General features: G+C 44.1%; 1 protein-coding gene across 1 annotated transcript in view; it reads left to right on the top strand.

Annotated features, from left to right (window-relative positions):
• Positions 1-20,222, top strand: part of UTRN (utrophin) — a 609,745-nt gene that overhangs the window by 195,413 nt on the left and 394,110 nt on the right. Inside the window, exons 17-22 of the mRNA XM_060190773.1 lie at positions 3,297-3,466; positions 8,196-8,319; positions 12,082-12,169; positions 15,451-15,692; positions 15,870-16,050; positions 19,435-19,580. Of these exons, the coding sequence (XP_060046756.1) occupies positions 3,297-3,466; positions 8,196-8,319; positions 12,082-12,169; positions 15,451-15,692; positions 15,870-16,050; positions 19,435-19,580 (951 nt within the window). The remainder of the gene's footprint in view (positions 1-3,296; positions 3,467-8,195; positions 8,320-12,081; positions 12,170-15,450; positions 15,693-15,869; positions 16,051-19,434; positions 19,581-20,222) is intronic.

The following is a 20,222-nucleotide window of genomic DNA, read 5'->3' on the forward strand; positions in this document are numbered from 1 at the left end:
GCTTTGCGCCACTTGCGCTTAAGCCGCTGTGCTACCGCCCGACTCCCTCTGGCTTCCTTCTAAGCTTGGCTATTACAAATGTGTTGGGTTGCGTCGGGGGAGAGAGAAGAGACCAGGAATTTGGTGGTTCAGGAACGCAAATCTTTATTCACGCGGGCACCTCAGAGTTGGGTGAGAGCACAGCGGTTCAGGCCATGTGGAGCAAGCAAGATGGCTGCCTCCCTCTGAGTGCAGCAACCGTTCTCTGAGTCAAGTCGCGGAGGAGAAAAAGGGAGCAAGAGAGAGAAAGCGGAAGCAGGAGGGCTTTTATGGGAGAAATTCTGGAAGTGGCAAGTCGGGATGGGATTGGCTAGAAAAAGGGGGTGGAGAGAACAAAGCACTCTGGGAAGCCAGGGTTTCAGCTCTCAGGAATGGGCGATACCCTGAGGGTACCTGCACAATCACCCAACACAAATGTAGCTGCTATGATCATCAATCAACATACATGTCTTTTAATAGGTGTTTTTTTTTTTTGTTTGTTTCTTTTTAAACACGTTTTATTAGGGATTTAGTAATGATTAACAATATTATAAGATCACAGGTGGTATAATTCCATACAGTTTCTACCACCAGAGTTCTGTATCCCATCCCTTCCATGGGAAGCTTCCCTGGTCTTTATCCTTCTGTGAGTATGGGTCAAAATTCTTTTTTTTTTTTCTCTCTTTCCTTCTTCATTTTTTTTTATTAATTATCTTTTATTTATTGGAGACAGCCATAAATTGAGAGGAAGAGAGAGGTAGAGAAGGAGAGAGACAGAGAGACAGAGAGACACCTGCAGCACTGCTTCACCTCTTGTGAAGCTTCCCCTCTGCAGGTGGGGACTGGGGACTTTTCCCGGGTCCTTGTACACTAGAATATATGCACTTAATCAGGTGTGAGACCACTCAACCCTGGGCCAAACGTTTTTTATGAGGTGCAGAAGGTGGAAGTTCTGGTTTCTGTAATTGCTTCCCCACTATTTCTGTCTTTCCCTACTGGGGCAGGGCTCTGGAGAGATAAGGTTCTAGGACACACTGGTGAGGCCGGCTGTCCAGGGAAGTCAGGATGGCACCATAATAGCATCTGCAGCTTGGTGGCTGAAAGGTGGTGAGATAAAAAGCAGGACAAATTGTGTAATAAACAGGAACCTAAAGGTAGGGACAGAGCCGCTGAAATTAGGGGTGTTGGTGTGGGAAAAAGCTAGGAAGTGTATTTTAGGTCTGTTCCAAGGGGCTCATGACTTTTGTAAATTTTGCCTGAGCCTGACAGCTAGCATGCAGGTGGTGTTTTTGTTTCTTTTTGATAAATTCCTGGGAGAGGGATCGTTGGGTCATGTGTTAGGTCCATTTTTAGTGTTCTGAGGATTCTCTAGACTGTCTTCCACAGGGTTCAACCACTTTACGTTCCCACCAGCAATGTGGAAGTGTCCCCCTTCCCCCCACATCCTCGCCAGCATTTGTCTTATTTATGTTTGTCTTCATGTGTGGCATTCTCACAGGTGTGAAGTGGGCTCTCATTGTTGTCTTTAGTTGCATTTCTCTTGAGAGTCACTGACTTTGGGAGCAGCACTTTCTCATATGTCTGTTGACCCTCTGGATCACTTCTTTGACAAAGATTCTGTGCACGCTTTAATGAGTTGTTTATTTTATATATTTTTTGCTGCTACTGAGCTTGGTGAGTTCTTTCTGTCTGTATTTTGGTCATTTGCCCATTTTCCGATGTATGTACATTTGTTTGTTTGTTCCTTTTGTTGCCCTTGTTGTTTCATTGTTGTAGTTATTATTATTGTTGTTGTTGATGCCATTGTTTTTGGCTAGGACAGAGAGAGATGGAGAGAGGAGGGGAAGACAGAGAAGGGGAGAGAGGGATAGACACCTGCAGACCTGCTTCACCGCCTGTGAAGCGACTCCCCTGCAGGTGGGGAGCCGGGGGCTCGAACCAGGATCCTTAAGCCGACCCTTGTGCTTTGCGCCACTGTGTGCCTAACTGGCTGCACTAGCGCCCAACTCCCCCGATGTATGTTTGTATAATGATTGTAGCTGTTAACTCAGCTTTTTAAAAAAAATATTTGTTTATTTATTCCCTTTTTTGCCCTTATTGTTGTTGTTTTTTAATTGTTGTTATAGTTATTATTATTGTTGTTACTGATGTCTTTATTGTTGGACAGGACAGAGAGAAATGGAGGGAGGAGGGGAAGACAGAGAGGGAGAGAGGGGGAGAGAAAGATAGACACCTGCAGACCTGCCTCACCGCTTGTAAAGTGACTCCCCTGCAGGTGGGGAGCCGGGAGAACTCAGCTTTTAATATTAAGCCAGTTAATTCCAAAAGAATTTTGGGAACTAATTAAAAATACAACTTTAATTTGTATGGAGACATTCATAGCAGCATTATACACAGCTGTCTATAAACATGAAATAGGACTAGAGAGAGCTTGTTGGGCTAGGACTTTCAGGGCGCTGGGGGACGTTCAGGTCCTGTGGTTCCTGTCCCTCTGTCTCTGTCTGAATGAAAATGCTGGCCAGGTAGTTGTGAATGTTCAAGTTCTTGCTCCACAAGAAGAAAAGAAAGGAGCCACCCCAAATGTTCACCAGTAAGCGGAGAAACAAAATGGGCTCTCATTTGCAATAGAGCCTGAAGGGCTGGCTTGACGCAGCGCCGATCAACGTGGAAAGCCAACTGGGGGAAAGGAACCAGTCGCAAGAGGCTATGCAGTGACATGATTCGAACTGTTGATAAGTGAACTTGCCGGAGGAGGCAGACCCAGAGAGACAGACATCATAGTAGCGGTTGCCAGGGCCTGTGAGTGAGAGGAGGTGGAGGGTGAGAATGAGTGTCCGTGGTAACGGGTTAACTGCTTCTCTCTGGACGACTGTTGGACGGTTGGTGAACCTATCCTGGAGTTAAAATGTGACGAAAGTCACATGATTCTGTGAAATTCACTAGTAACTATTGGACTCTACATTTTCTATTTCTTTCTTAAAAATTATTTCTCCTATTTGATAGGACAGAGAGAAGGGGGGATAGAGAGGGAAAGAGAGAGACCCCTGCAGCACTGCTTCACCACTTATGAAGCTTCCCCCTTGTAGGAGGGAACTGGGGGCTTGAACCCAGGTCCTTGTGTACAGTAATGTGTGCTGTCCACTGGGTGTGTCACTGCCTGGCCCCCTTGAACTCTGCATTTCCAGGGGGGGGATTTTATGTTGTGTGAATTATTCCTCAATAAGGCTGTTATAAAACACTGGGACTTTGGTTATTTATTTATTTATTTTTTTCCCCAGGTAACACAGGCTGTAGCAAAACTCGGAATGTCCCAAATTCCTCAAAAGGAACTTTTGGAGACTGTTCGAATAAGAGAACAAGTAACTACAAAAAGATCGAAACAAGAGCTGCTTCCTCCTCCTCTGCCAAAGAAGAGACAGAATCCTGTGGATACGGAGACAAAGAAAAAGTGAGAACAGATGATGGAGTTTCTCCAGTTCAATGCTGCACATGACGCGTTTCACACAGGGAACTCAGCTTGTGCTACCTAGTAGGCACATGCGAGTCTTGCCATAGTTGTTGCCACAGAAATTCAGCTACTAAGCTGCCCTCATTTCTCAGAATCTTCAACTTCATATTGGCCAACCAGATAAATTCCTTTGGATTATTTTATTTATAGCATGTTCCATTTATTCTCAGAAGGCTATGGCTATCTGTGATTTTTTTTTTATTTATTCTTTTTTTTTTCACTATCACAAATTCTGCAGTTTTACTTTTGCATTCATTCATTCATTCATTCATTCATTTATTCATTCATTCATTCCTTTTTTTAATTGGAGAGAAAGACCTTTCCTGCAGTATGTCAGATAATGCTCCTGGGAGTCGGGTGGTAGTGCAGTGGGTTAAGCACATGTGGCGCAAAGCGCAAGGACTGGTGTAAGGATCCCGGTTCGAGCCCTGGCTCCCCACCTGCAGAGGAGTCGCTTCGCTTCACAGGCAGTGAAGCAGGTCTGCAGATGTCTGTCTTTCTCTCCCCCTCTCTGTCTTCCCCTCCTCTCTCCATTTCTCTCTGTGCTATCCAACAACGACAACATTAATAACAACAACAACAATAAAGCAACAAGGGCAACAAAAGGGAATAAATAAATAAATATTAAAAAAAAAAGATAGTGCTCCCTGATCTCACTGACTTTGACTCAGGCATTTGCCCATGCCCTGGATGCCTAGGAGGTGAGGGGGCAGGGGGTCTCAAATCCTTTGGCCTTTTCTGTCTCTGTTGTTCTATGCTGGGGAGTCCAATAGCAAAGACGTTCTGAGTGGAGGGTGTCTGGCAGAGAGCCACTATTAGTCTACGACTTGACTGATGCAGAAGTTAAGCAGAGGCTTAAGCTTATGTCCAGTTTCTCCTAACTGAAGGGAGTGAGATCTTAGCATTTGAAAGTTTATTTTCCTGCCGGAATGTAGTTTGCCCCCTTAGAGTCTGCCTGTCTGTACCAGTCAGACTTCCTGGGACAATACAGGACATCATCCTTCTTCACTGTAGCCCCTTTTTGCATGTGACGATAGATAGGTTTTATTTTTGCGTTTCCCTGTGGTAGAGTTCAGGATTTCTACAGTTGTTCTTCATGGGACATGCTTCTCAGGCCCATTCTGCTGCTGAAAGCGTTACTAGATGGTCCTACATCGAGCTGCCTGAGCCGATAGGAGCCTCGAGTACTTAGCACAGCTCATAATACCTGTTTAGGATGGAACAGTTTCTCTCCAAGCTGGGTGGGTGGCTAGCAGTGTGGCCTGGGGTCCTTCACGCTCTGCAGCCTCGCTTTATTCAGAGCTGGGCTGCCATTTTCAGTGTGTGAACTTGGCTTCCCACACTGCCTTCTTTTGACAAAAACAAGTGGATAGAGTGGCTCAAGAGGTTGGGTCCTGGCTAGAGACACTGGACTTAGGACCACAAGGTCCAAGTTTGATCTCCAGCCTCACATGCTACCGTGACCCTATTGTGTGTTCTCTCCCCCCCCCACCCTTGGTGAATCTTGTTCTTGAATCTTTATTTATGGCATAGAGACAGCCAGAAATCATATGGGTAGGGGAGACAGAAGGGAAGAGAGACAGAGAGACACCTGCAGCACTGCTTCACCACTTGGAAACCGTTCCTTCTGCAGGTGGAGGCCAGGGGCTTGAACCTGGGCCTTTGTGCATTTAAACATGTGCACTCAACCAGGTGCGCCACTGCCTGGCCCTGATGAATTTTTTTCCTTCTTTATTTTTTTTTCTAAAGATTACGGAGACAGTTTAGCAGTGGAGTAGAGAACTTGGAAGCCTGAGACACCAGGTTCAACTCCAGGCACTGCCTAGACCCTCGTGGAGAGATGATCCCATTTCGCAGTTTCTCTCTCTTTCTCTTCTCGTTCTCATGAATGTAGGATATCTGACAGCATTTCTCCTTCATAGACTAAATAGAAGTCTGTTGTTTAGATGACAGGAGTCTTTGTTTGAGCAACACCTCGATCCCTGATTATGTTCTTAAGATGTCACACATCTCAAGGGAGATTTATCAGGCTGGAGCACGATTCCCTAGAAACACTTGGGGTGAAGTTTTCCAAAAGGGTCATGATGGAGCGCAGGGTGGGAGCTAGGGGTGGAGGGTGTTTCAGAAGTGGGGCCTAGGCTTTGCCTCACATGGGAGACCCTCAGTTCAGTCCCAGATAACACAGAACAAAGGAGACAAGGGCAGAAACGAATGGAACATCGTACATGGCAGAGTAGTGTTGGGGTCTCTCCCTTACAAAAGAATATAAAATACAGTACAAGAATTTTAGGCTAAGTGTACCTAAAAATACTCAAAGTCCTTTTGAAAAGCCACCCCTAGGTACAGAGGACTGCTTAAGAGAACAACTTACCTATGTGGGAATTTCAGCTCTGTCATTTATCAGCTTTGTGACCCAACCCAGTGACTTACTGACATCCTGATTCAATCCCTTTGTCATGAAAAGAGATACTAGTAGGATAATCTCCATAGGGCACTCGGGTGAACTCTAAGATTATAGTCAAAAACCTCATAAGGATCCTAGTGGGAGCCCCTGGCTCCCCACCTGCAGGTGGGGGGGGGTGCTTCACAAGCAGTGAAGCAGGTCTGCAGGTGTCTCTCCCTCTCTGTCTTCCCCTCCTGTCTTAATTTCTCTGTCCTATCCAACAACAGCAGCAATAACAAGGGCACGGGGGGGGGGGAGCGGAGATTACAGTCAAAAGTGGAAGCAACCCTGATGACTAACAGTGACATAGACGTTGTGGTCCGAACTAGAAAGCATCATGCTGAGTGAGACAGGCCAGAAAGAGAAAGCCTAATACCGAAAGATGTCACTTTGAGGTGGTTCTTAAGAATAAAGGACAGGGGGCCAGGAGGTGGCACACCTGGTTAAGCACACACATTACAGTGCACAAGGACTCAGGTTCAAGTCCCCAGTTCCCCACCTGTCTCTCCCCAATAATTTGTCTCTCTCCCCCAATAAATAAATAAATACATAAGTAAATATAGAGAGAAGGAGAGAGACAGAATAAAGGACAGCAAGGAAAAACATAAGGTGGAACTTGGATCGGGTGTGATGAATTGCAGCAAAGGACTCTGGGAATGGAGGGGGAGGGACAGGATGAAAGGAGACAGGTCCTGGTGTGTCTTCTGAATACCAGTCGGGGGGGCTCAGAGGCTGTGCTTGCGTGTTAAAGACTGTGCAGAAAACCATTAACCTCCTAATAAAAAAGAAAGAGAACTCAAATCACACTGTGAAAAGAAAAAAGGTCACAATCAGACACTTAGAAAAGGGCACGGCGGATACTCATCCCAGAAGTAGCCGTCCTGGAAAGTCTCCCCTCTGTGGTCATGGAAAGCTTGTGTTGCTCTGCGTATTTATCATTTTATGGGGCAGGTTGATGATTTCTCCCATGTTTGTTGACCCCTGGGTGCCATTTCTGGTGCCCCTGTGACAGGTGTCTGGATAAACTCTCTCTCTGGACCTCAGGCCTTCCTGTTCTCCTTGTGGCCTTAAGTACCACTGCAGCTCGCCCACTGTGGCTTTGTTCTACTCCCTTGTCTTATTTTTGCCTCTTGTTACTATCCCGACCTTTTCTCTAGTCTTACCTAAAATATCTTTTTCTATTCAGTGAGCTATAAGGGATAAATAGAATCATGTTAATTTTTTATTATTTATAAAAAGGAAACACTGACAAGACTATAGGATAAGAGTGGAACAACTCCACACAGTTCCCACCACCAGAACTCCGTATCCCATCCCCTCCCCTGACAGCTTTCCTATTCTTTATCCCTCTGGGAGTATGGACCCAGGGTCATTGTGGGGTACAGAAGGTGGAAGGTCTGGCTTCTGTAATTGCTTCCCTGCTGAACATGGGTGTTGACAGGTCAATCCATACTCCCAGCCTGCCTCTCTCTTTCCCTGGTGGGGCAGGGCTCTGGGGAAGCAGGGCTCCAGGACACATTGGTGGGGTTGTCTGCCCAGGGAAGTCTGGTTGGCATCATGCTGGAATCTGGAACCTTGTAGCTGAAAAGAGAGTTAACATACAAAGCCAAACAGTTGACTAATCATGAACCTAATGTCTGGAGTAGTGCAGATGAAGATTTGGGGTCTCTTTTTTGGAAATAGCCAGTGGGTCTATTTTAGGGATATTCCAAAGGGCCCATGACTTTCTTAGTTTTTGAGCCTAGACCTCGAATCATGTTATTTTTGTCCTTGCAACCACCCTTCACCAACTCTTAATTGTTCTTTTCCTAAACTCTAACATTTTCATCTACCCTGGGCCATCTAGGAATTGCTCCCGGGGTCCTTCCCGCCTAGATCGCAGTGCCTCCACAGCACATGACTGCTTGCAGTATGCAAAGCCTGGTTCTTTCTTTCAGTGTTTCCTTTTGCCAGCAAAATGAGTGCAGGCGATGAGATGCGATTTCGTGTGATGATCAAACTATATTGTTGTATTGTGATGATAACGACATTGTTGTATTGTCAGTTTTATTTTTTTTTTTCTGGGGGCAGGGTGTTTGGGTTGGGCTGGTGAGGGAGTTTTTTGTTTGTTTGTTTTAAAGAAGGCAGATGCCAGATGGCTATTTTGTTTATCCTCTTTTCTTGAGCCAAAGGAAGAGACAGAAGAAAATGAATGACAAGTGGTAACATTTGGAATTTTTAACTCAGGTTTGATGCTGTGAGTGCAGAATTATTGAACTGGATTTTGAAATCAAAGATGGCCATTCAGACCACAGAGATAAAAGAATATAAGAAGATGCAAGAAACTTCGGAAGTGAAAAAGAAGTTGAAGGTAAGCCTTATAAAACAAGACTGCCCTGATGAAAAAAAAAAGTTTCATCTGGATAGGTTTGCCGTTGGTAAAAAGGTGTGATGGGATCCAAGAGCTTCTAGTAAAATAAAGGTAGTTGTCAGGTATCTTCTAGAAGATTTTTTTTTTTTTTAGTGTATTTTAGTACATTTTTGAATGTGTTCAAGCTGGATGGCATTGGGTCTTAGTCCAGAGGTCCTAATGGCTGAACTAAGCGGAAAGGAATAATTTCCAAGATGATTCTGCTAGTATGTTTGTTTTTGTTTATTTGATCAGATCTTAATCTGGCACCTAATAATTCATGCATTTGCACGCAAAAAAAAAAAAAAAAGCTTCCTGGGGCCAGAAGATGGCACACCTGGCTGAGCGCACATGTTACAGTGCACAAGGACCTAGGTTCAAGTCCCCGGTCCCCACCTGCAGGGGCAAAAGCTTCACAAGTGGTGAAGCAGGGCTGCAGGTGTCTCTCTGTCTCTTTCCCTATCTCCCCCTTCTTCTGGATTTCTGGCTATCTCTATCCAATAAATAAATAAATAAATAAATATAATAAAAAATTGCTTCCCTAATCTAACAAGCTATTTCAAAACAGGTTTTCCTCCAAATGTTCACTTCAGAGAGAAGACATAAATTTGAAAATAAATCCTATTAAAATAGATGCAATTGGTTTTTTTCTCTGCTACATTTTAATTGTATATATATATGTATATATTTAATATTTACTTATTTACCTATTCCCTTTTGTTGCCCTTGTTGTTTTATTGTTGTAGTTATTATTGATGTCATTGTTGTTGGATAGGACAGAGAGAAATGGAGAGAGGAGAAACAGAGAGGGGAAGAGAAAGACAGACACCTGCAGACCTGCTTCACCACCTGTGAAGCGACTCCCCTGCAGGTGGGGAGCCGGGGGCTCGAACCAGGATCATTAATGGCGGTCCTTGCGCTTTGCGCCACCTGCGCTTAACCCATTGCACCACTGCCCGACTCCCTAATTTTCTGTATATTACTAAAAACTTGACAGAAGTCTATGGTGATTTGTGCTGGTGCATATGACCTTCGTGTACTTCTCGTCAAATGACTGGCACATAGAGGACTCTGTTCTCATCTACTTTAGCAATGAAGTTTGTCGATAAAGAGCCTGGAGGCTGTCAATAAATTAGGGTGTGTGTAAATGTTGATGGTTTAGGTTAGAAATGATTACATTCCAGATTTCACCTTGCCAGCTGAAAGGGGAGTTCCAGAGGTCCAGGTCAGGTAGAAGTAGAATTTTTTAAGTGTATTTTACTTTATTTATTTATTTTTAAAGATGTTGTTTATTAATGAGAAAGATAGGAGGAGAGGGAAAGAACCAGATATCACCCTGGTACATGTGCTGCTGGGGCTTGAACTCAGGACCTCATGCTTGAGAGTCCAGTGCTTTATCCACTGAGCCATCTCCCAGACCACTTTTTAGTGTCTTTTAGGTCTGCCGGCAGGCTGCTCTGAGCACATGTGAACGGGAGGGCATGTGTGTTGTGATTGCTGTTTTCTCTCATACTAGACGAGGGAGTGAAAGTAGTGGGGGTGAAGGCTGAGTGTGTGGTTTGATCGTGAAGGACTTTGACTGTTTGGAAGAGAGGTGGAGAATGCTAGCTGCCTCCGTGTTGGTGTTAAGTGTTCTTACACACAAGTCTTCATTGTCTGCTGGAGTCCTGATTCGAAGGATGCATTTCTGTCCTCATCGAATGTGCTTCCTCTAGGGCTTTTGCCATGATCCACACTTCCCTCCTTAAATTCTCACTGCTGTTGGCTTTCATGACATATTGTCCTTCTGAGACATATGCTGATAAGGCAACTACTATGTTTGCAGTTCATTACTGGTTTTCACGTCCCTGGGAATTTGACTACAGAAAAATAGATCTCATAGTGAGTTGTGTAGATACAAATAGGATAACTGAAAATACTTGACGGCTTTTATTTTCTCAGAGTTGGTTTTTGGTATTATCTTTATTTATTTCTTGGAGAGAGACACAGAAATTGAGAGGTAAGAGGGAGAGAGACAGACAGACCCCTGCAACACTTCTTCCCCACTTGCAAAGTGTTCCCCCCTGCAGGTGGGGACTGGGAGCTCGAACCCAGGTCCCTGTGCACTGTAACATGTGTGTTCAACCAGGTGAACCACCACCCATCCACCCAAGCCTTTATTTTTATGAATGCACATAAATGGTGGTATTATTCTTTTGACATGAGATGCTTTGGATACTATTTGAAGAGTTGAAATTAATAGATCACCGTTTATTTGGGAATGAGAAATGGACAAGCGCCTAGTTCTGACAGTGTATATGTGTGTATATGTCTTTGGATTCTACCCATGTTTCTTATTTATTAGTTCTGGGAATTTATATTTTCTTTACACTTCCCATACAGTAGCATAGAGACATAGATATTAAGTCCAGAGGTATTTCGCAAACATAGAAAGTAAACTTCTGGGAGTTGGGCGGTAGCGCAGTGGGTTAAGTGCAATTGGCACAAAGCGCAAGGACCAGCGTAAACATCCCGGTTTGAGCCCCGGCTCCCCACCTGCAGGGGAGTCACTTCACAGGCGGTGAAGCAGGTCTGCAGGTGTCTGTCTTTCTCTCCCCCTTCTGCATTCCTTCCCTCCTTTCTCCATTTCTCTCTGTCCTATCCAACAATGACGACATCAACAACAATAACTACAACAGTAAAACAATAAGGGCAACAAAAGGGAATAAAGAAAAAGAAAGAAAGAAAGAAAGAAAGAAAGAAAGAAAGAAAGAAAGAAAGAAAGAAAGAAAGAAGACTGCTTTAATTTGGTCCGAAAGCATGTGATCAAGATGAAAAATTACACATTAACTTCTTGTGCTTGAAGTTTACGGTAGACCTTTGACTGCATATGAATTATACCAAGTAATACAGAGACCTGAAACATTTCTCTTTTTCTTGTTAACTACCTTACCTATTTTTGATGTGTGATTAATGGCGGGTTGTAACATTGTGAGATGACAGTGTCTAGCTCCACACCACGCCCACCACCATACATCCATGTCCCCACCCTCCCACCTCCCAGAGGTGACCGCCATTTTGTTCACTGATGTTTGAGTATGATGATGCATTCAGCTCCTTTGCCCCTTTTTTATTGTGGACCATGTATTGAAGTTGTAGGTATGAATTGATACTCCAAGTCTGATAGATTCATTTTCTCCCCCCATTTTGTTGCCCTTGTGGCTGTTGTTATTGTTGCCATTGATATCATTGTTGTTGGATAGGACAGAGAGAAATGGAGAGAGGAGGGGAAGACAAAGAGGGGGAGAGAAAGACAGACACCTGCAGACCTGCTTCACCGCCTGTGAAGCAACCCCCCTACATTTGGGGAGCCGGGGGCTCAAACTGGGATCCTTATACTGGTCCTTGGTCTTTGTACCATGTGAGCTTAACATGCTGCGCTACCGCCCGGCCCCCCTCTACAAGATTCATTTTTATTAGTTCTTGCTCACAGGAACTCATAGTTATTATGTCAAATTGTTTTTAAAATATGAAACCAAACATGAATTTTCTTGTATTTACTTTTTCAATACACTTGAGTCTTCTCTGGAGTTTGAAGAGAATCTTGTACTAGGTGATTTTTTTTTTTTTTTAATAACACTAAAAGAGCACTTGTGGGATATTAAGTACTAAAACTTAAAATAGCATCAACATTATATTGAGAAGAACGGCTACAGTATTCTTACACTGGTGCTTTATTTCAAGGTATTAGAGAAAGAACATTCGGAAAAAAGCCCCAGACTAGCTGCATTAAACCAGACTGGACAGATTCTCCTGGATCAAATGGCAAAAGGTGAGCCCCTTGATTTTCCTTTGTCATGCTTCCCTTCAGACAGTGCCATTGACTTATTTTATATTTATTGGATAGAGACGGCCAGAAATCAAGAGGAAAGGGGGTGATGGGGAGGGAGAGAGACAGACACCTGCAGCCCTGCTTTACCCCTTGCGCAGCTTTCCCCCTGCAGGTGGGGACTGGAGGCTCAAACCTGGGATTGACTTATTCATAGTCTGAAACTTCAGGTATTTATTTTAACACTCTAACACCCTTTCTGCTAGGAAGAAGGGTTTAATAATATGTTTCCCAGGCATCAGAGTCTTTTTCTCCTAAGATGAATTCTTATGATGAAACTGATTATGTCAAGTGGTAAAAGGCAAGTTACTTTGCTTTTCCTGATGACAGAACCTAAGTAAAACTGAAGAACAGACAGCAGTTGTGACAGTAGAACGGTTTAACTTCTTTTGGAGGTAGAAGATTTTACCATCTTGGGGCCATGTTGCGGTGCACCCGATAGAGTGTGTACTGGCCGTCGGTGAGGACCTGTGTTCAAGCCACTGGCCCCCACCTGCTGTGGGGAAGCCTCATGAGCAGAAGATCAGAGATGCACGTGCGTCTCCTCCTTTTCTGCCCCCCTCTCCATCCTCTCCACCTAATCTCTGCCTTTCCTCCCTTCTCTCTCTCCCTCCCTCCCTTCCTTCCTCTCTCTCCTCTCTCTCTCTCTCTCTCTCTCTGTCTTTTATCTCCTATGAAAAGAAAAGAGAAGCAATTACCGCTGGGAATGGCAGAGTCACTGTATCAGAACCAAGTCTCAGTGAGAACCTAGTTGGTAAAATAATTAAAAAATAATAAGAATGAATAACAATATCAAAGGATGATTTTAAAATTTCATCCCATGGAGTTAAATATTGATATTTTCTTGTGTGTGTTTGTGGGGGGGGGGGAGGAGAGCTTTCTCAAGGCAGTGTTGGGAAATGAAATTAATGTAAATTTTTTAGGTTAATTTTTTTGATTCCTTTCAGTGTATTTCATTGACTACAGGGTTTTTTGTTTGTTTGTTTGTTTTTATTTATAAAATAGAAACTCTGACAAGACCGTAGGATAAGAGGGGAACAATTCCACACAATCCCTGCCACCTGCATACCATATCCTACTCCCTCCCCTGATATCTGTCCTATTCTGTATCCCTCTGGGAGCATGGCCAATGACCCAACTAGTTTTTGCCTGAACCTCTAAACTCAGGTGACCTAAGCTGTTGTCATGGTTGGAAAAAGGGCCAGAAAGCTGGATCAGGAAAGAGAGTAACTCCCAAATATGGGAAAAGTCTTGCTAACTGTAAACCCCATCGATCTGAACTATAGGGTTTTTTTCCCTCCTTTTTATTTATTTATTTATTCATTTATTTTCCCTTTTGATGCCCTTGTTTTTCATTATTGTTATATATTGTTGTTGTTACCGATGTCGTCATTGTTAGATAGGACAGAGAGAAATGGAGAGAGGAGGGGAAGACCGAGAGGGGGAGAGAAAGACAGACACCTGCAGACCTGCTTCACCGCCTGTGAAGTGACCCCCCTGCAGGTGGGAAGCCAGGGGCTCGAACTGGGATCCTTATGCCGGTCCTTGCACTTTGCGCCACATGCACTTAACCCACTGCGCTACCGCTGGACTCCCACACTTTTTTTTTTTTTAAATAGGTAAATTTCATGAGATGTTCTTTGTAAGTGAAAATTTCATCTACGTTGAAGACTTTTTTTCTGCATGGTCCACAGGGACTTAGAAGGTCTGAAGATCAGAATTTTAGCCAGAATGTTTGGCATATGGCGGTTTCCTTGGTTCTGTTTTGGAAGAACTTTCTTGTGACAGAGGTGACAGGGACCCAAGATAGAATTAGGATTATCAGTTTGCTCTGAACCTGTAAAGGAGTGGTTATGAACCTCCTTTCACATGTATACTGAGAAATGCCAAATATACGCAAAAGGCATAGCTAGTACAGTGACGGTTCTTGAACCCTGTGATTAGCCAGCCATAGTGACTAAGATTTTCCGCTCTTCCTACCTAACTACACAGCTCTACTCACTCTGCAGTGGTTCTTTGGTACTTGCCGTGCTGACTGTGTGTCACACTCAGTGTCACACTCAGTGGGGCTGACGTTTCCTGACACCTCCTGCCCCTGGGTGCTGGCAAGGTGATTGATTCTCCACGCACCTGGCAGGTCATTCAAAGTCCTAGGAGCTCTTGCCATCCACTTTGCAATCTGCGCTACCCTGTGGTTTGGTCACCTGGTCACCAAGGCTATTTCTAGCCACCTGCTTTGCTTTTCCTTTCCCTGATGACAGAGAGTTTGTCTTCTGATGTGAAAAACCAAGATTAGCCCAAATGTCTGACTCACTCACAGTGTGGCCAGTTCTGGTATATACACGGCTAAGGTGCCCTTCCAGACATTCAAGGAAGTAAACATAGTTATTTTTTTTATTTTAATTTTTTATATTTATTCCTTTTTGTTACCCTTGTTTTATTGTTGTATTTATTATTGTTGTTATTGATGTCATTGTTGTCGGATAGGACAGAGAGAAATGGAGAGAGGAGGGGAAGACAGAGAGGGGGAGAGAAAGACGGACACCTGCAGACCTGCTTCACCACCTGTGAAGCGACTCCCCTGCAGGTGGGAAGCTGGGGGCTCAAACCGGGATCCTTATACTGGGCCTTGCGTTTTGGGCCCCGTGGTCTCAATCTGCTGTGCTACCGCCCGACTCCCAGTTATTTATTTTTTTTCCTCCAGGGTTATTGCTGGGCTTGGTGCCTGCACCATGAATCCACCGCTCCTGGAGGCCATTTTTCCCCCTTTTGTTGCCCTTGTTGTTGTAGCCTCGTTATGGTCATTATTATTGCCATTGTTGATGTTGTTCGTTGTTGGATAGGACAGAGAGAAATAGAGAGAGGAGGGGAAGACAGAGAGAGGGAGAGAAAGACAGACACCTGCAGACCTGCTTCACCACCAGTGAAGCGACTCCCCTGCAAGTGGGGAGCTGGGGACTCGAACCGGGATCCTTACGCCTGTCCTTGCGCTTTGTGCCACATGCGCTTAACCCATTGCGCCACCGCCTGACCCCCCCCCAGTTATTTTTTAAGCGTCTCATTATGATTTTCTTTTTGCCATGTGAAATTAGACTTTACCAGTGATTGTTATGTGTGTCACTGCCTCATACTGTTTTCAAGGTGTTACGATGTTTTTTAGTCGATCCTGAGCAAGGTTTTCAATGACAGACAAACGGCCTGTGTGTTTCTTTATTTTGGTGTAGAAGGTCTTCCTACTGAAGAGATCAACAACATTCTGGAGAAGGTATCATTTGAATGGAAGGATGTATCCCAGAATTTGGGAGACCTAGCAAGAAAAATTCAACTACAGGAGGATATCAATGTTTACTTTGAACAGCTCAATGAGTTGGAACAGATCATAAAGAAAAAAGAGGAGTGGGTGAAAAGTGTTCCCTTTGCAGAATGTCCTCCACAGTCCTTGCCTGGTCTGCAGGACTCCTGTCAGGTAAGAAGTCAACCACCTGATGTACGGTAGAGTTCAACACCCAGTTCTGTATTTTAAAATATATGCTACTTGAGGCATGATGTTTTGGTTGATTGTGCCCTCTGTGAATTCCCCCTCTGTGGGAGGCAGTCTCACAGTGAGTTCTGTGACCTGTGACTGCGGTTTTCTTTCCCGTAGAGGGAACTGACAGATCTCCTTGGCCTTGGCCCCAAGATGGAAATGGTGCGTTGCAGCTGCTCGGTCCTGAGATCTCAGCTGTCTGGCCCTGACTTCGTTCAGCGGGATTTTGATATCTTTCTGGCTCACTTTCACTCTGTGCAGCGGGATTTAGAAAACTGCCGGCAGCAGCTGGATGACGGTAAACACAGCGATGTCCTAGTACCTTCTGTGTGCCTGCCTTTAGAGCTTGGGTATCCTTACTTGTTCTGTGCCATCCTCACTGTTCTCATCCGTGCCTGATAGTGTTCCAGGTATTCAAGTAAATGACACCGCATTCTGAATCCGCCTTCTAGATCAGACTGCAAGCAACCTTCACATGCTCTCCAGTAATTGTGTAGGGATACAGTGATTTCTTTTTTTTTTTTAAGTTTTTTTAAAAATTATTTTTATTGTTTGGATAGAGACAGCTAGAAATGGAGAGGGTAGGGGGAGAGGTAGAGAGAGGGAGAGAGACCGAGAGACTCCTGAAGCCCTGTTTTACCACTTGTGAAGCTCTCCCCCCTGCAGGAGGGGACCAGGGACTCAATCCTGGGCCCTTGTGCACTGTGATGTGAGCACTCAACCAGGTGCGCCACCACCTGGCCCCATAAGTGATTTCTAAAGCATTTTTTAAAGGGCTCTGGGTTATTTGTTTGTTTGTTTGTATTTCCTTCCTCTCATGAGAGTAGAATAGATAATAACCATTACTAGTAAGGCTAAAGAGAATGGTTACTTAATTCATTTTCTCAGAATGCTTTCTTATTTTATTTTATTTATCATTTACTTGTCATGGAGACCAGGATTTTGAACCCAGGTCCTTGTGCGTGGTATCATGTGCACTTAACCAGGAGTGCCATCAGCAGGCCCCTATGTGGGACTATGTGAAAGCCTGGTAGAGCTTAGGGGAGCTCTCCCATCTTTGTGATGGAGGTCTGGAAAGACACCTCACTTGTCAGTCTCTCCCCTGTAGGTATGGAGCTAAGAGGGAAATGCTTTCCGGAGCTAAGAGGGAAATGCTTTCCGTGACTCAGTTTCCCCTTGTTAGTCTCTCAAAGCTTCACAATAGAGCCTGCATCCTCTCATACTTAGTTCACTCCCCTGCTAGCAGACCAAATGGCTGCCTGCTTGTAAGTTCACTCAACGTTTACTATGTTCACCCAGAGCTCACCATCCTTTGATCTTTTTTATTTATTTATTTGTTTAAATTTATTTCCTTTTTGTTTCCATTGTTGTTGTAGTTATTATTGTTGTTGATGTCATTGTTGGATAGGACAGAGAGAAATGGAGAGAGGAGGGGAAGACAGAGAGGGGGAGACAAAGACAGACACCTGCAGATGTGCTTCACCGCCTGTGAAGCGACTCCCCTGCAGGTGGGGAGCCGGAGGCTCGAACCGGGATCCTTACGCTGGTCCTTGTGCTTCGCGCCACCTGCGCTTAACCCGCTGCGCCACCGCCCGACTCCCCCTTTGATCCTCTGATCACACACATAAGCAAACTCCATCACAGGCCTTGCCAGCACCTTGGCAGTGAGACCCCCACACCTATTTCCTTGCCTTTGATATTTATGATTTAGATCAAGCTTTGTCCTTCTCTGCTTTATCTCACCCTACTGGCTTAACCACCATGTTTTTCTTAATACCTTTAGATAATTAACATGTCTTGCATCATGGAAACTAATTGCTTTGACCTTTCTGTATCTCATCATTTCTTGTCATGCCTACCACTCCCCACCATAGGGGTATCTGACCTTTAAGAAACCTGTAATTTCTGACATAGGTGAAAAATGTCCTTTGTTCTGTTTGCTATAAAACTCTATACTTACCGCAAATAAAGTGGAAGTTCATACCTGAGTTTCCCCTGGCAGTTTTCCTTCTGCATCATGCAGTCCCTAGAACTGGTGACGGGAAAGCCAGTGGCTTACCTTGGGTTGCGAGGCCACCCACATAAGTGCCAGCACCCCTATTCTTATTTTATTTTACCAGAGTACTGCTCAGCTGTGGCTTATGGTTGTGGTGGGAACAAACCTGGGCCTTTGGAGCCTCAGGCAGGAAAATCTTTTTGCATAATCATTATGCTATCTCCCCACCCTGTTACTTAATTTTTTATGATTTATTTATTTATTTTTAACCAGAGCCTTGCTGAGCTCAGGCTGATGGTAGGGCTGGGGATTGAACCTTGGACCTCAGAGCCTCAGGCAGGAGAGTCTTTTTGCAGAACCACTGTGTGTTCTCCCCTGTATTGTTGTTGTGGTGGTGGTTATTATTATCATTTTCCCCAGAGCTCTGTTCAACTCTGGATGATGGTAGTGATGGGGATTGAACCTGGCGACCCCAGAGCCTCAAGCAGGAAGGTATTTGTTGTTTTGTTTTGCCTCCAGGCTTATCACTGGGGGTTCTGTGCCTGCACTACGAATCCACTGCTTCTGGAGCCTATTTTTTCCATTTTGTTGCCCATGTTGTTATTGCTGTTGTCGTTGTTGGATAGGACAGAGAGAAATGGAGAGGAGGGGAAGACAGAGATGGGGAGAGAAAGACAGACACCTGCAGACCTGCTTCACTGCCTGTGAAACAACCTCCCTGCACTGGGGAGCCGGGGACTGGAACCCGGATCCTTGCACTTCGCACCACGTATGCTTAACCTGCTGTGCTGCCACCCAGCCCTCCAGCAGGAATTCTGGTCTTTTTATAGAAGCCATGTGCTGTCTCCCCAGCATTATCATTGAACCTGGGGCCTCAAGGCTGGCTTGCTTATTTCGCTTAGCATAACATCCTAATAGTTCACCTATATGGTTGGCCTCTCTCTCTCTCTCTCTCTCTCTCTCTCTCTCTTTCTCCCTCTTTCCCCTTCTCCCTCTCCCTTTCTCTCTATCTCCTGAGAAATGTTCTATTTGATGTGTTACCACAACTGTTCATTCATTAACTCATGGGTAGGTATTTGTCTTGATTCCATCTTTTGACTTTTGTGAATTTTGCTGCTAGTTTGTTGTTGCTAGTTGGTAGAAACCCCTTTTGTTCAAATGAACTTCCTTTCACAAGACAAGGTTGCTTGTCTGTGATTTTTACATCAGTGACTGAAGTAAACACAATTCCAACTTGACCGTCATTATTTCTCAGTATATGAGCAGCCCTGTTTCATGGTCAAATCTGTCTGTGAGCTTGGACTTCAAGTAAGACTGGTTGAGAGGATCTTTTTGTTCTTTTATTCATTGTGTAGCAATTGGTGAGAATGAGATTACCAGAGACAAAAGAAACGTTGTGGTGCTGTGTTCAGAGAGACATTTCATCATGATGAAATGAAGAAAACTGATAGTGGGGCTAGTTAATATTTCAAACAGCAACATCCGCAGGAATGAAGTCACTGACTCTGAGAAATGCCAAGAGAGTGATTTATTTTAGTAGCTAACAAAGGCCCCCTTTTTTATTGTGGGTTTTAACTTCTTGTATATTAGAAATTACTTATTATATTTATTTGGAAGATTTATTGCATGTCCAGTAGTATTGAGTTCCTAACCTTAGTCTCAAAGTAAGTACTTCTCAATGAACAGAACTGAAGAGCCAGCGTGGACATGCATATTTGGGAGCATTGAAGAACCTGAAAGAGGTTCTGAGTGATGCAGAGGACAAGGCCCAGATATCTCTGAATATGTTAAATGATTTCACAGAAGTTGAGAAGGCCCTGCAGGAAGCAAAGGTAATATTTATCTTACACCTTAGAATTCTAGAAACTTTTCTGGTATTTCGTATAATTAATTCTGAAGTAGCTTTTTTTTTTTTTTCCAGATGTTTAAAGAAAAACTAACATTTTTTAACCAAAATTGTTCAAAGCTGCATTTCTGATTATTTCTGTTTGTTTTTGGAGTTGGGGACATGATGTCACTGCTCCAGGTCACTTTTATTTTCATTTTTTTTTTAGAATTTTTATTAGTTATTTAATAATGATGAACAAGACTGTTAGCTCACAGGGGTATAATTCCATACAGTTCCCATCACCGGAGCTCTGTGTCCCGCCCCTTCATTGGAAGCTTCCCGACTCCCTTCTCCCTCCAGATTCAGTGAAGGAGAAAGGGCTTCCTTCTGTATTATAATGTGGTGCAAGCACTCAGATAAAGGTCCACAGTTCTACGCAGCCAACTGTCTGACCCTCAGATTTTCTTATCATTGAAGATTATGTAGTTACTGTCAGACCTCAGCTATAAAGAAAAGTTATTACATGTGTTAAGTAGGATGAAAACCTATCTTATCCCTCTTTGTTATCAACTTAAAGCTCTTGACTTGTTTATGACCTCCGAACAGTGTTTAATGCAGTCATGACAGTCAGTTGAATTGTAAAAAG

The sequence above is a fragment of the Erinaceus europaeus genome, chromosome 4 (genome assembly GCF_950295315.1).
Source record: "Erinaceus europaeus chromosome 4, mEriEur2.1, whole genome shotgun sequence".
NCBI lineage: Eukaryota > Metazoa > Chordata > Mammalia > Eulipotyphla > Erinaceidae > Erinaceus > Erinaceus europaeus.